The 14,093-nt window shown below is 40.5% G+C and overlaps 1 protein-coding gene across 1 annotated transcript; it reads left to right on the top strand.

The window, feature by feature from the left end:
* The first annotated feature begins 7,109 nt into the window (after positions 1-7,109).
* Positions 7,110-8,913, top strand: LOC103782829 (uncharacterized). The gene is given in 2 exon segments (XM_008951110.4): positions 7,110-7,579; positions 7,582-8,913. Coding segments are annotated over 2 exon segments (810 nt in total). The 5' UTR covers positions 7,110-7,255; the 3' UTR covers positions 8,068-8,913.
* The last annotated feature ends 5,180 nt before the right edge of the window (positions 8,914-14,093 follow it).

The raw sequence follows: 14,093 nt of genomic DNA, 5'->3' as shown, positions 1-14,093 counted from the left end.
ACCTCTCTGCTAATTTTTGTACACAGAAACTGGACCTGACTGCACAAAGGTTTCAATAGATGTCTCCCTCTAAAATTAATATTGAATGATTTGTCATCTTCCATTTAGTACCAAAAGGGTATCAGCCACAAACTGAAATATCACTCATATGCAAATAAATAACATTCAAGACTTTTATCGTTGTGGTTATTAATCTTGTAATGGATGGACATAAATCTATTTACATTCTCATCCTATCCTCAAATTTCACTATCCTCTCCTCTCATTCTTACTTTGTTCTACTCATATTCTCACTCTATCCTTCTATGCATAAAATATTATGTATTCTAATGAACAGAGATACCATTCGTGGGCAAGAAAAAAACACAATGAACTGCTCTTTATAATAATAATAAAAAAAAAAAACCATGATCTTGACACAGATGTTATCAATCAATAAACTTTACACAGCCTTACACTAAATTAATACAAACTGCTGATGAGTGGGTGGGGGGTGGTCACTAAGCAAACAGAAGCATGTAGGTGTTAGGAAGCACGAGAAACATATATCAGTGGGTAGGGAAGGCAGCTCTCAAAGGCCAAGAATATAAGTTTTAGGTCTACATGGAAAAAGCTGTGGTCACATTCGAAGGCTTCTGAACAGAAGAATGATTAATTTCATGCTTAAAGAGTTCAGGTGTAAATAAACTGGATGGATAAGAAACTCAAAATCAAGAATTTTAAGACACTGGGTTAAGGTGATTGAGCTAAGTCAAAGCCAACAGGGCATGGGCTAAATATTGACATGGGATGGGATGAAGAGGCCAACAATGTTTCAAACTAGAGGTTGCCGGAGCTTCAGGAACCAGAAGAGGAAGACTTGAGGTGAAATCTGAAACTGCAATCCCCATACCTGGCTCAAAAGATGTGATACTGACTAGGAAAAGGCTGGAGAGAGAAGCTTCTTTTAAAGAGGTAATAAGGGATTGTTTTGATGTGCTAGGTTGAGGTGAAAATGACAAATATTCAGGTGGAAGTGTCCAGCATTCAAGTAGGATAACTTGGAACAAAAAGCCCAAATTATGTCATGGTGAAATGAGGATAATGTCTTATTAATAAAAACACGTCTTACTAGTCTTTCCTGGGGAACATGAAAGATAGAATTTCAGAAATTTAGAGAATGAAAAAGGAAAGATTACAAGGCAATAAGTTGATTAAAATAGACTAAAATAAACTAATCAGTGGCAGCTATCTTAAAGCAAGATATATCTTCTACAGCACGATCTACCCAAATGCAAATCTGGGCAGAGAAATACAAAATATTTTTAGGACTGACAAAATTTCAGCTATATGTCTTTTTAAAAATGCTGCAGAGAGAAATTTAGATGGATTGGACAAATATTTGCATAAGGATTCCACAGCCAACGTACACAATTTTCCAACTACTATGGTTAGCACTGGGCTCAGGCACTACCTTTGCCAACCAGTAGATTTTCAGTATTGCCCCTGGCAGACATCCCATTAGCAATCTCTCCCCATTCCCAAACATTCCCAACTATTCTAGTCATGCCAATTCAACCAATGTCCCTTAAGCCTTACATAAACATTGACTTACACCGAAATGTATCCTATGGCTCTTACTAACTGTAACTTACTTAAATCACCCAAGCCTCTGTTTTCCCTGCTATAAAATGTAAAATAGCTGACAAAATACCTATTTGTATTTTTTGGAAACACGGGATAAAGCAAGGCAAGCAAAAAGAACAGCAGAGACAATGCTTAATAAATATCCTAGTAGGATCACCTTAATCCATGAAGAAAATGGAGTTTAATTTTTTTAATACAAAAAAACTCAATGAAGTTATACTTACGTTAAATTGGTGGTTATTTTAGGTCAGTGGTTTTAAAACTCAACAATGAAACTGTTTTCAAAAAGAGTTGTTATACAGAACAGAAAAAAGCAGCCACAATTTTAAAAAAGATATGAAGACCCAGATTCTCACTAACTCATTCAGCTCCCTTCATACTCCCTCCCCACAGCCACCCCAGCTCCTGAGGCAGGTTCCCAGGGCTCCAAGGAACATACTTTTAAAAAATCAGTATTTTGAATATATAATAAGTGATGTAACTTAAAAGTATGGTGAGAAAGTCCCATTGCCAAGAGAAACATGTTAATTTTTTATTTAAAAAATCATCACTCTTTTCATTGTGACATCTTGAAGAACGCTGAATGGCTTCAAAATAACTGCATATGCCAAGATTTCTGGAGTGGGCACGTTTGATCTTCTTTCATAATGAAAACTGACAAACCTTTTTAAGGGGATAGTATTGTTTCTTCACTCTCCCCCCTCCTCACCCCTGCACACACATACATTTCTCCTTCCTGGGGAACTCCAAAGAAAACAAAGGCCCTTTAGCAATCAAGTAGATTGTCTCTCTTGATGGCATCCCATGAGTTATGGAATTACATACTGCAGGCCCAGGTGGATTAGGGCCCCTAGAAAGTTTGCTTGATCAACAGAGTGCTGTTGATTTTTTCAACTGAATTAATTACTCTTGGAGTCCAAACTCTTCAGTGTGCCACAGTCCTCATCACTTCCTGTATCTTAAATATTGCATTCTCTGTCCCCTAAAAGTATTTGAACATGTGACCCAGAGAAGAGGACTTACAACTTGACTAGGCAACTTCTGTCACACTGGATTCATATGAAATTCCACTGCAAGTGACATCACCAGATTGGGGACCCTGAAGTGTCCCCAATTTAGGCTAAGAAATTCCTTCTTGTCTACCAGGTCTTTTAGCATTCATTTTGTAAGTCATTCAACACCTACTTACTGAGAAGGAACACTGGGCTAGACAGTGTGCTAGGGGCTGGGGAAACCGCAATGCATGGGAGAGAATTCCCATCTCCAAGAGGCTCACAGTCAAACAGACATAAATAGGTGATTACAATATACACTAACAACATAGTTTTAGAAACAACTAGCAGAATTATATAGACGAAGATGCCAGGAAAGGCTTCTCAGAGAATCTGGCTTGGCAAATATCTCAACAAAGAGGGCTGAGCAGGGATGAGCCGAACGAGAGGATGGAAAGTAGGTTGTGGGTGAGTTTTCCAGGCAGCATGTGCAAAGGTCCAGGAGAAAGAGGAAGGAGCCTGTACTTGGAGGAATATTCGATTACTATTATCAGTGTCACACTTGCTATTCATCTAGACAGAAGCTCCTGAAACAAAAAGGATACACTTCAAAAGATGCCAATATATCCATGACCACACAAAAGAGTGTCTAGTCATATAATAAAGGGTGTACATATGCAGGCAACTCACATCCTGCCAAATATTAAATTTCTAATTTTATTATAATTTCTAATAAAACATTAGATTTATTATTAAACAGAGTCATACTCCTTGATTGGGAAACTCTCAACTCAATAAACATTCTTTAGTCTCATGTCTTTTCTAAAGGAAAGAAATTAATGTTATATTCTTGGGTGAAAAAAATGTGAGGTCTCAAAAGAGTATAATACAATTTGGGGATGCATATATATTTTACATGTATATAGACACGTAAAAATCTAAAAGAATAAATTTTAATATGTTAACAGAAGACAGAAGTCATGTATTTTTTACTTCTTTTTGGCATATCTCTTTTTCTAACTTTTTTTTTTTCTTTTTACAAAAAACAATTGTTATTTGTGTACTTTTAAAACCTCACAGTAACATTTTCACACTACCTTCTTGGCTGAAAGTTCACACTCGGAATTCCAGAGCAGTCCATGGCCAGGCCCACTGGGCTCCCCTTGCTCTCTCCTTGGCTTTGGTAACCACTGGCCCCAGGGACTCAGCCTGCTTTCCTATCCATCCCCTCAGTAGCTGTCACCATGCAGGTTACCCCTTCTGTTTCTTCTACCACTAACTCCATGTCTGACTGCAAGTGAAAGGAACAGAAGCCCAAACCTTTGGGTTTTAAGGAGTTTATTGCTAATCTGTAAAACAGAAAGAGACAGGAGATAAGCATGACAAAATATAGGGAAGAAATGACTTTTGCCTAAACTTCCAAATTGTGTACAATTGAAGCCTCTGCTTTATAGCTCTTAGCACACCTCTCAAATAAGAAGACAGTACTGGGAAGGCTCTGAACCTGTGGCAGAACCACTGATAGCTGTGGAGCTATTCCAAGGAGTCTGGGAATCAGGGGGATTATCAAGATCATTGTTAGAATAAATTAATCTTACTGTATATATAGCAGAAGTTTTCAAGCATATGTAAATGCTACTAATAACCAAATAATTACACCTTGTTTTTCTTTAAACTGTAACTCTCAAGTATGTCTCTACATAATTTTTTGATGGTAGTGTCTGCATGCTCAAAAAGCTAGAAAACACTACTGGAGAAGAAGGTCTCGGGAGTGTGATGAAATACGTTTACATGGCAGCTTCATCATTTAATTGGTGAAAGTGACTATGTGTCTTAAAGTCTCTGAGCCTCAGTTTGCACATCCAAAAGCAAGGATATAATTCCATGAACCTTTCCACCTCAAGTCCACAAGGCAGAATAGCAAGATGTTAACTGCCACTCTGAGGACCATCAAATAAAAGGACAATTTATTAGGCCACTTGCCAGCATGGACACAATCGACTCTTGGCATTTCTTATTATTCACAGAAAAATTAAAAGTAAACATGTAGAACAAAATTATCGTGTTTTTTTTAATAGTAACATGTAAGATCAATCTTTGTCTTTAAAATACCGTGTATCTCATTCTTGGAAAGCGTCAAAATGAAAATGGTATAGTAAGTTTTATCTACAACTTGAATTAAAATTATTCTTGAAATATGTTCCGAATGGTTAGATGAAATGGTAATTAAATACAAATAGAGATAATCATATACTCTCTCTCCATAAGGCTCCCACCTCCTTCAATGAAGTCTAGTTCACCTAAAATGACACTATTAACATTAATTCAATATTATAAGTTGATAAGCACATTAAATCAAAACACAGCAAGATTATTTTAAGAGTCTGACTGAAATGTCAGGATGAGAAATAGATTAATAAATATTGGTTTCTAATGTCGGTAATGAAAACAAACACGTTATTTTCAGAAAATAAAAGGTCTTCGCCATTAGGTACAAATCATAAAGGGATTATCTACGGTTACTACACTGTAACAACTTTTTACATATTGTATTATAGAACAAGCTTTTGAGAAGACAAAGCAACACATCAGCAGTTTAACCAATTGTCTTTCTTTTTTAACAGGCTGGTCTACATTAGATTAGATATAAAAGGCCCAGGTATTACTTGTGTTCGATCTTAGCCAAATGGCTGAGAAACATCCAGGTACATTTAAATCAGTGACAAAAGAAAACACTATCCCTTAGTAAAATTACATAAAATAGGAAACATCTCTTACTTTAAGAGCAACCATGGTACTTGTTCCTATGGTGAAAACTGATGTTATCTCGATTAGTTAATTATTCATCCCAACACCTGGTCTTGCTCCCTTTTCCACCTCTAGCTATGTTAACACTAGAGTTCAGTAATTTGCTGATAAAGAATCTTAACTGCAGTATCTAACAGATCTTAGTGATTAGGCATATGACTTACCCTTTGTACAGATAAGTAAACTGAGGCCAAAAGAACTGAGGTATCTTATTAAAAATCAGAGAGCTAGTTAGTTGAAAAGTCCACCTGTCCTTCCTTTCCACATGTCTCACCAGAAAAACAGCAATGGTGAAAAGTCAACTCTGTTTTTAATGGGCCACTTTGTATATTTTAACTGTTAAAATAATCCAAGAGGATAGTAGTCATATACGAAGATCCTTTAGATATAATGTGTAGGACCAGCATTAATTTAATCAACCAAGTCTCCTCTCATTGAATTGTTAATTCATAATTACAAAGATGACATTACAGTAAATTAAGAAATACTGTAATTTCATTCTCTCCAAAAAGTATACATTGAAGTTTGGTGAATACTGTTATATTTTCAACTAGTAAATCAATGTGCAAATTCTGGGTCTTAGGCATATTGTATATACTGGAATGATATTCACTTAAATTTGTTTTGAGATGTAGAATGTAATACAGATCCTACGTGTTTTTAAAAGTTCACATCAATTTCAAGCTTTTAAAAATGTATGTACACAAGAAAGCTTCTTTTGCAATTTATATGTTTACAAATGTTGCCATTAGCTAAGATAAATTTTGGAATGTGATCAAACAATATTGAATGTCAAGTCTTAACAGCAGGGCTGGTCTATGGAATTCCCTCTAAGCTAAATCTGATCCTTTCATATGTGGCTACTGCCCTTTTAAACTACTGTATCCCTAAAGGGCTAAAAGGAAGAAAATCCTAACTTAATAAGTGAAGGCAGCAAGGCATAGTATTTGAATGGCTACCTTTCATTTTAACTCTACTTCTTCAATTCAAAATTGGATTTGGGTTTGTTTCAAGTTGTTCACAATTTACTAACGAAATGTGCATCTCTCATTCTTCCCCCAAAAGAAAGAAGTCATCCACTCCAGCTACATATAAGTCTCCAATTTCTGTCTTACAACTAAACGTGAAAACCGAAATACCACTCATTGAAAAAAAAATGTACAGAGAATTGGCAGGCTGCATGTTTATGGGAACCTTCGGAAAACATGGAAACACGCAGCCCCAACTCACCAGGAAAATCAACACTTGTGATCAAACTATTTTGTGACATTTTATGTCTTTTATACATTTCACTTCATATCCAGTATTCCAGTTTTGCACCGGCTTGCCTGTATCAACCCCAAATCGCCTGAGAGCAATCTAGTACTGTAGCAGAACCGTTTCAACATGAAGAGTTCTGCTCATCGCCTGTGGCGTGGTCTTCAAAACACCTGAATCAAACATTGATTCCCCTCCCCCTGCTATTTAAAACCGAGGGACGTCAGGCTTGGGTTGTAGGTAAAGAAAAGCCACAGTAATCAAACAAGCAACCAAAATACCCGAACACGGAACACGCTAAGAACAAAGGAAACACAAGAGTGTGAACAGGAAATGAAGCAACTCTACACCCATAAATACCTTCTGGGGCCGCCAACATAGGTAAAAGTAAAGGTGGAGTCTGAGTATCTGAAATCTGAAACAAAGTCCTGTCAAAAGCTACCCCTGGAGTGGATTTGTTTTAACCCCGATCAGGACTTGGGCCCTCCATTTGGTGGAGTCAGGGGAGGCCTGGCCGGGCGGGAGGCGAGGGCTAGAGGGCGGCGAGGTCTCTCCGCGCAGCGTCCGAGGGGATGCGGCGCGCCCCCGACTGGGTGCAGCGGCAGGCCGCCCCCGGCAGCAAGTGCCGGGTGCCATGGCAACGGCGGGAATTTCCCGGTCGGGGAGGCCGGAAGCAGCCCCAGCCGGGCTCGCGGCAGCGAAAGCAAAATCCGATCTCTCTCCCGGGGGAGCAAAATGGACGAAAGGCGACCCCCCACGCAGGGGCGCTGGGTGCCTTGGGAACCCGAGGAATCCCTTCTCTTTGCCAGTCGGAGGGGACTAGATGGAGCCGAAGGGGCCGGAGATGGGCCGAGCGCTGCCCCCCGGGGGTCCTCGGTGCCGGGCGCAGCTTACGAGCGCAGCGCAGCGCAGCAGGCTCCATTCCCGGCCGCCGCCGCTCAGCCCATTACGCAAACCTGGCGGGTCCAACCAACCCCGCTCTGCCGCCGCTGCTGGAACCCAGGAGGCGTGCTTGCAGGCTTCGGGCACTACGCGGGGCTGGAAATACCACGCACTGCCCCTTCGCCTAGACCCCCGCTCGGGCCACGCGGGTTCTGCCCTCAAAGCTGGTAGCTGCCCCAGACTTGGGGGTGGGGGGAGGGGAAGGGGCGAGGCTGGCGCCCCCTCCCGCTTTTGGCTCCCGCGTTCGTTGCAGCAGCTGTTGCCAAATGAACCCCGGAATGCGGACGTGCAAACCCTCCACCCCACCCCCAGCCACACACGTCGCAGTCAGAGAACTGGGAAGGGGGCGCTGGGTCCGAGGTTCTGGAAAAGCAAGAACTCACCTGCAAACAGGCAGTCCTCAGCTCTGGACTTCTGGATCACGACGTCGATATCCTTCTGAATTCGGTCTTGCCTTGAACACATCCCCATTAAATAAATCCCTGGAAAAGAAGCAGCCGCTATTTCCACCCCACCCCCCTCGCACGCTTTCAGCTTTCGTAAATATTCAGTTAAAAATGAAACCTCTGGCCGAGGCAGGGGCTGAAGGCCAAGTGGTTTCGGAAGTGATCCTGGGTGAGAGGAGGAGGAGGAGGAGGAGGAGGAGGAGGTGGTGGAGGAGGAGGGGGAGGTCGGCTTTCCATTTCCAGATGTGACCGCCCAGCTGCTGCTCGCCGCTGCTGGATTCCAATTTCCTCCCCTTCTGGCGATGGATTGGTGATGACCCCGAGTCTCACTTTCTCCTTCCCCCGCCCGGACCAACCGCCGTGGGGGGCCGAGGGTGCCGGGGACGGCCGGAGAGCGATCACCGGCTGGGCGGCGGGAGCCGACGAGGGGCGAGCCCCGCTCCGGCTCAAGCGCGCACACCCCTCACGGCCCGCACTCCGGCCTTCCACACCCGTGCACACTCTCGCCCGCGGGCGGCGGCAGCCGTGCCCAGGCTGCTGCAGCGCCACCCGCCCGCCGCGGACCCTCCGCGCCCTCCGCCTAGTCACCCGGCCCGGCCGCGGGCCGCCGGGGCTCGCAGAGTGTCAGCCATCCCGGGCAGGAGTCGCGTCTCCCCACCCCGACCTCCACTCGCGCCGGGAGCTGAGCGGCAGTGTAGGTAGTGAAGACTCCCTGGGGCTCCCAGCCTTCCCTCTCCGCGCTCTCACCCCATCACTTTTATGAATTCGACTCCACTTTCTAAAGGAATTATGAGTCTTGTGGCAAACACAAACCGGAGTGGCCGGGAGGGGGAAAGGGGGGGGGGGAAAGAAAATCTTTAAGAATTAAAAAATAATAAAACGAACAAATCTTGACTTGTTGCCACATCAGATAACACGGAAAAAGCCTTGAAATTACTCCAGATGTGCACCCTCCCCTTCCCTCAGTGCCTGAGTCTTTTTCCTCCAGATCGAAGTATTTCAGCCCTTTTGGGGCGCCGTTTGCGAAACACAGCCCCTTTTGAGGGACTTCCTCCTCTTGAAAGGACTCACCAGTTCTCCCTTCCTAGGTATTTCTGTCCATGAGAAATTGTCAGAATCAACTGGCACGTTCCAGGGTCTTCCTAAAGGATGGAAACCTGTTTGGCTTGCTTTTTAAAACCACCTCCTTTGACAGTCAGTCCAGGGAAAGCTACAATCCAGGTGTTCAGAAATGAGATACTGCTCTGATTCTCACTTTCTGTTCTGCCTAAGGACACCTCAGGCTGACGTAGCTGCCCCACCTCTATATTGGTTTATGCCCTAGGAGAGGTCTCCAGCAGGCACTTTTCTTGTTGATCTTTTCTCCGCTGAGAAGGCTCCCGCCAGTAGACCATGACTCGTTTTGCTTTGCATTCTCAGTGCCACGTACAGTGCCTGGAATACAGGAGGGTGGCCTAAATGTTGGCTGAATGCATGAATGGTCATTTCTTGCAGGCTCTTTTCATTACCCTGTCTCATCAGCTTTCTTATCAGAATAAGTGCCCAAGAGTGCCAAACTGTTTCAGACCCTTAATCAATTTAGTTCTGATTCTGACCGTGACAACATGATGTTCAGCACGGTAGGAATGACTGCCATCTCTGAAGGAGTCTTAAGATTCTGTAGAATCAATGAAAGATTCTATGTTCTAACGCCTTTATCTTTCAGGAAAGAAATTACAAAATAGTTTCATTGTCCAGTCATATTCACTATGAGTTATAAGAGGAAACATTCTATCTAGAACTAGAAATACCATTTGACCCAGCCATCCCATTACTGGGTATGTACCCAAAGGACTATAAATCATGCTGCTATAAAGACACATGCACATGTATGTTTATTGCGGCACTATTCACAATAGCAAAGACTTGGAACCAACCCAAATGTCCAACAATGATAGACTGGATTAAGAAAATGTGGCACATATACACCGTGGAATACTATGCAGCCATAAAAAATGATGAGTTCATGTCGTTTGTAGGGACGTGGATGAAATTGGAAATCATCATTCTCAGTAAACTATCGCAAGAACAAAAAACCAAACACCACATATTCTCACTCATAGGTGGGAATTGAACAATGAGAACACATGGACACAGGAAGGGGAACATCACACTCTGGGGACTGTTGTGGGTTGGGGGGAGGGGGGAGGGATATCACTGGGAGATATACCTAATGCTAGATGACGAGTTAGTGGGTGCAGCGCACCAGCATGGCACATGTATACATATGTAACTAACCTGCACATTGTGCACATGTACCCTAAAACTTAAAGTATAATAATAATAAATTAAAAAAAAGAACAAAACATCACATTGTACCACATAAAAAAAAAAAAGTTGGATTTTGCAAGGAAGATAGACATCTGACTAAAGTTTGGCCAAGCAAGGAATCTTTGTTAGTACTACTTCTTGTTTAAGGAAAGAAGAGACACTCATCTTTCCTTCAAACAATATAAGTCTCTTTTCTTGTTTGATCACCTTTTATTCATTAAGGACCAGTTGAATCATCTGTTGGGACTTGGTAGCAGAGGATATTTCCTGGATAGTGTGAGCTATCAGGCCTTTAATGTGGGAAGTTTAGTTTCTATAAAAATAAAATTTAAAAAGATTAATAGTTGGAACGAACTATAAAGACAGTTTCTGAGCCCAGAGGGCAGCTGATCAATAAGATTTCTAGATGCTGGGCTTGTAGTATCTTCAGCTGGAGTGAGAAGAAGCATTGGATTAGTTTGCGGTTTGAATGCCATAAAGATGGGCCACACACAAGCTGTTGTGGTAATTTTTCTGAAGCTTATGTCAAGTCATCCAGTTTCAGTTTGAAGGACTTCAAGAAATGAAAAGTTTATAATTTTAGTGATTCCAAGCCAGAATAGCAGGAAAAAAATGAAATATTAATTTGGAGTGTTGTAGCTAAATATTGTAGTAAACTAGAAAAATTGCGGATCTATTGCAGATTGCAGGCAGATAATAAAACCTCAGGAAAAAAAAAAAAAAAACAGCTAGAATCTAATATTGGGTGCACTGCAGTTTTCTCCCGAAACATAACTTTTCTCTCTATATTCACTCTCATTTCTGTCAAAGATAATCAAAGTCAGATTGATTTGTTTGCTAAATAAGTTTAATCTCATTAAACTTGTACTGGTTATGTACACAAGTGCAGTTAAGAGTAGCGATTGACCATTTAGGCTCTTTTAAAGGTTGCGTTTGTCAGATAAGAAATCTCAGATTAAACTTTTTGTTTTTGTTTTTTTAGACAGAGTCTCCCTCTGTCTCTCAGGCTGGAGTGCAGTGGTGCGATCTTGGCTCACTGCAACCTCCGCCTCCTGGGTTCAAGCGATTCTTCTGCTCAGCCTCCCGAGTAGCTGGGATTATAGGTGCGTGCCACTATGCCTGGCTCATTTTTTGTATTTTTAGTAGAGACAGGGCTTTCACCATATTGGTCAGGCTGGTCTTGAACTCCTGACCTCGTCATCCACCTGACGGTTGGCCTCCCAAAGTGCTGGGATTACAGGCGTGAGCCACTGTCTCCAGTCAGATTAAACTTTTAAAAGCCACTTGAGGCTGGGATACAAGCCCAAAACTTGTCATTAGTCTGCACCTGTTACATTTATAGATTTAGATAAATTTCTCTCTTCTTGAGGTCCCTAAAATATCCCAAGGTTTCCAGACCTGCCAAGCAGTGACATTCTTTACTTACCTGTAAGTCTGGGAACCCTAGAGCCAGTTTTTCCAAGATGGTACTTTATTGGTTCCATAAAGCCAACCTTAGTCCCCTAAAGCCTTCTGGTCATATCTGAAAACATGATGTTTCAGTCAAAGCCTTGGTGATATAACCTGTGTTTCCAGTTTGTCCTGTTACAAAGACAACAGATTCTTATTAAACTTATGCAAATAAATACATTGCCATAAAAATAAGAATATGCACAAATAGTTTCCAAATTCTGGAGGGATAAGTTAGGGAGAAAAAGTAAATGTTTCCATTTTGCACAAAAGTATTCTTTACTGAATTGGTGTAAGCTAGAGATAGCTTAAAAAAAAGTTTTCTGAAATCTGGAAAACAAAACATTTAAAGAACTAGCAATGTTTCAAACAAAAAGTCATTTTAAAAATTATTCTCATCAGTTCATTCAGTACCATGTAATTAAATCTTGTTTTGCTTGATCTTGGGTTAGCAGTTACATGAACCCGTGAGTTTTATTAGAGTTCTGGCAATTCTTACCAGTCCAATGGTATGATGTTAAAGTTGTTCAGAAACCTGTATTCCAGAATACTCATAAGAGTATTTTCCATAAATCTCCTTGAAGAAGAAGCCATTTTGGACTGTAGCTAATTTCAAATGCTTTTAGAGAACAATTAAATTAAAACAATAACTGTCTACAGATGACAAGGACTTAAAATGTCCATGGTTAAAAAATCTAATGAGAATTCATTACAATGATGCAATTTATAAGAAAATTTGGTTAGCATGGCATACAGCATTTTAACATAATAACCAAAATTATGACTGATAACATACTAGATTTCTAGGAATCTCATACAACTTTTGTACACTTATCCCAATAATATATCCATAAATATAACTTAAAGATGGCTTAGCATCACTTTTTATTTGAATGCTACACATATAATTTAGCATATTAAATAAATCTAATTGGTTTAATCTCTCTTTCATACAAAAAAAAATTCTTTGTGGCTTTCTGAGGGTCCAATATGGAGAATCCTAAGTTAATTTGAGGTCAAAAAGACTTAACTTAGAATGTGATTTTGGGAAGATTGTCAAAAATGTCAAAACGTTTTAAACATTTGAAACAAATATGACCATAGTTATCTATTTAATAAAAGCTCCATTAAAAGATTTTAAAGGCAAATTCAGATTACATAGTTGTGAACAAGAACTTAGCTCCTTTAATATTGAGAAGACTCACTTTTCTTAAGTAACCAAAAACCTAATAAAACAACATGAAACTCAAGAAATTATCTTGATGAAACAGAGTCTCTGTTTCTGAGGCCAATTACTTAAAAGGAAAAAAATACCCTTTACATTCTCAGACCAACATTCCAAGAAAACTTTACCATTTTAACAGAGAAGATCAAATTCTACTTTTGAATCAATGTATTACTAAAACTAAGTTTTAATAAAACCTTATAAATAAATCTATCCAATCTCAGTCAGCTTAGACCATACAAGATAAGATTTTCACAATCCTTCTAGACATCTTTTCTTATTTACTTTTGCAACAGACATACACCAGACAATTAAGCAATTTACTTTTACTACATATTCTACTCTTAGGTTGAATTTATGGTTTTATGGCCTTAAACATCTAACAGTAACAACACAAACTTGTCTAATCAGCAAAGCCAGGTAAAATAAGTGTATGCTGACAACTCTGAAAATGTTTCTATTTTTATTTTACCAATATTTTTTAAACTAGTTTTTATTTACTAAGGAATATCCCAGATTATGTGAACTTAAAAAAAAATTGGGTCAGTTTCTACTTTTCTGAAAATTTTATACATTCTTATTTGTTTGAGTGCTCATTTATCCCTGGCCAATTTGGGTATTTTAGTTTGGTAATAACATTGGAGGTAGAAAAATATCACATATACATAACATAATAACATAGATACACACATGTACACATACACAAACATATAGACTGATGTAACCAGATCTTATGACTTTTCATTTAAAAAATTTTAACCAGGCCAGGTGCAGTGGCTCATGCCTGTAATCCCAGCACTTTGGGAGGCTGAGGCGGGTGGATCACCTGAGGTCAGGAGTTCGAGACCAGACTGGCCAACATGGCATAACCCCGTCTCTACTAAAAATACAAAAATTAGCTGGGCGTGGGGCATGGTGGCGCCCGGCTGAGGCACAAGAAGCACTTGAACCCAGGAGGTGGAGGTTGCAGTGAGCCGAGATTGCCCCGCTGCACTCCAGCCTGAGCAATGAAGTGAGACTCTGTCTCAAAAAAAAAAA

Source organism: Pan paniscus, chromosome 1, assembly GCF_029289425.2.
Source record: "Pan paniscus chromosome 1, NHGRI_mPanPan1-v2.0_pri, whole genome shotgun sequence".
NCBI classification, from domain to species: domain Eukaryota; kingdom Metazoa; phylum Chordata; class Mammalia; order Primates; family Hominidae; genus Pan; species Pan paniscus.
Note: the sequence above shows the minus strand (reverse complement) of the source record. Positions and strands in the feature narration are given on the sequence as shown.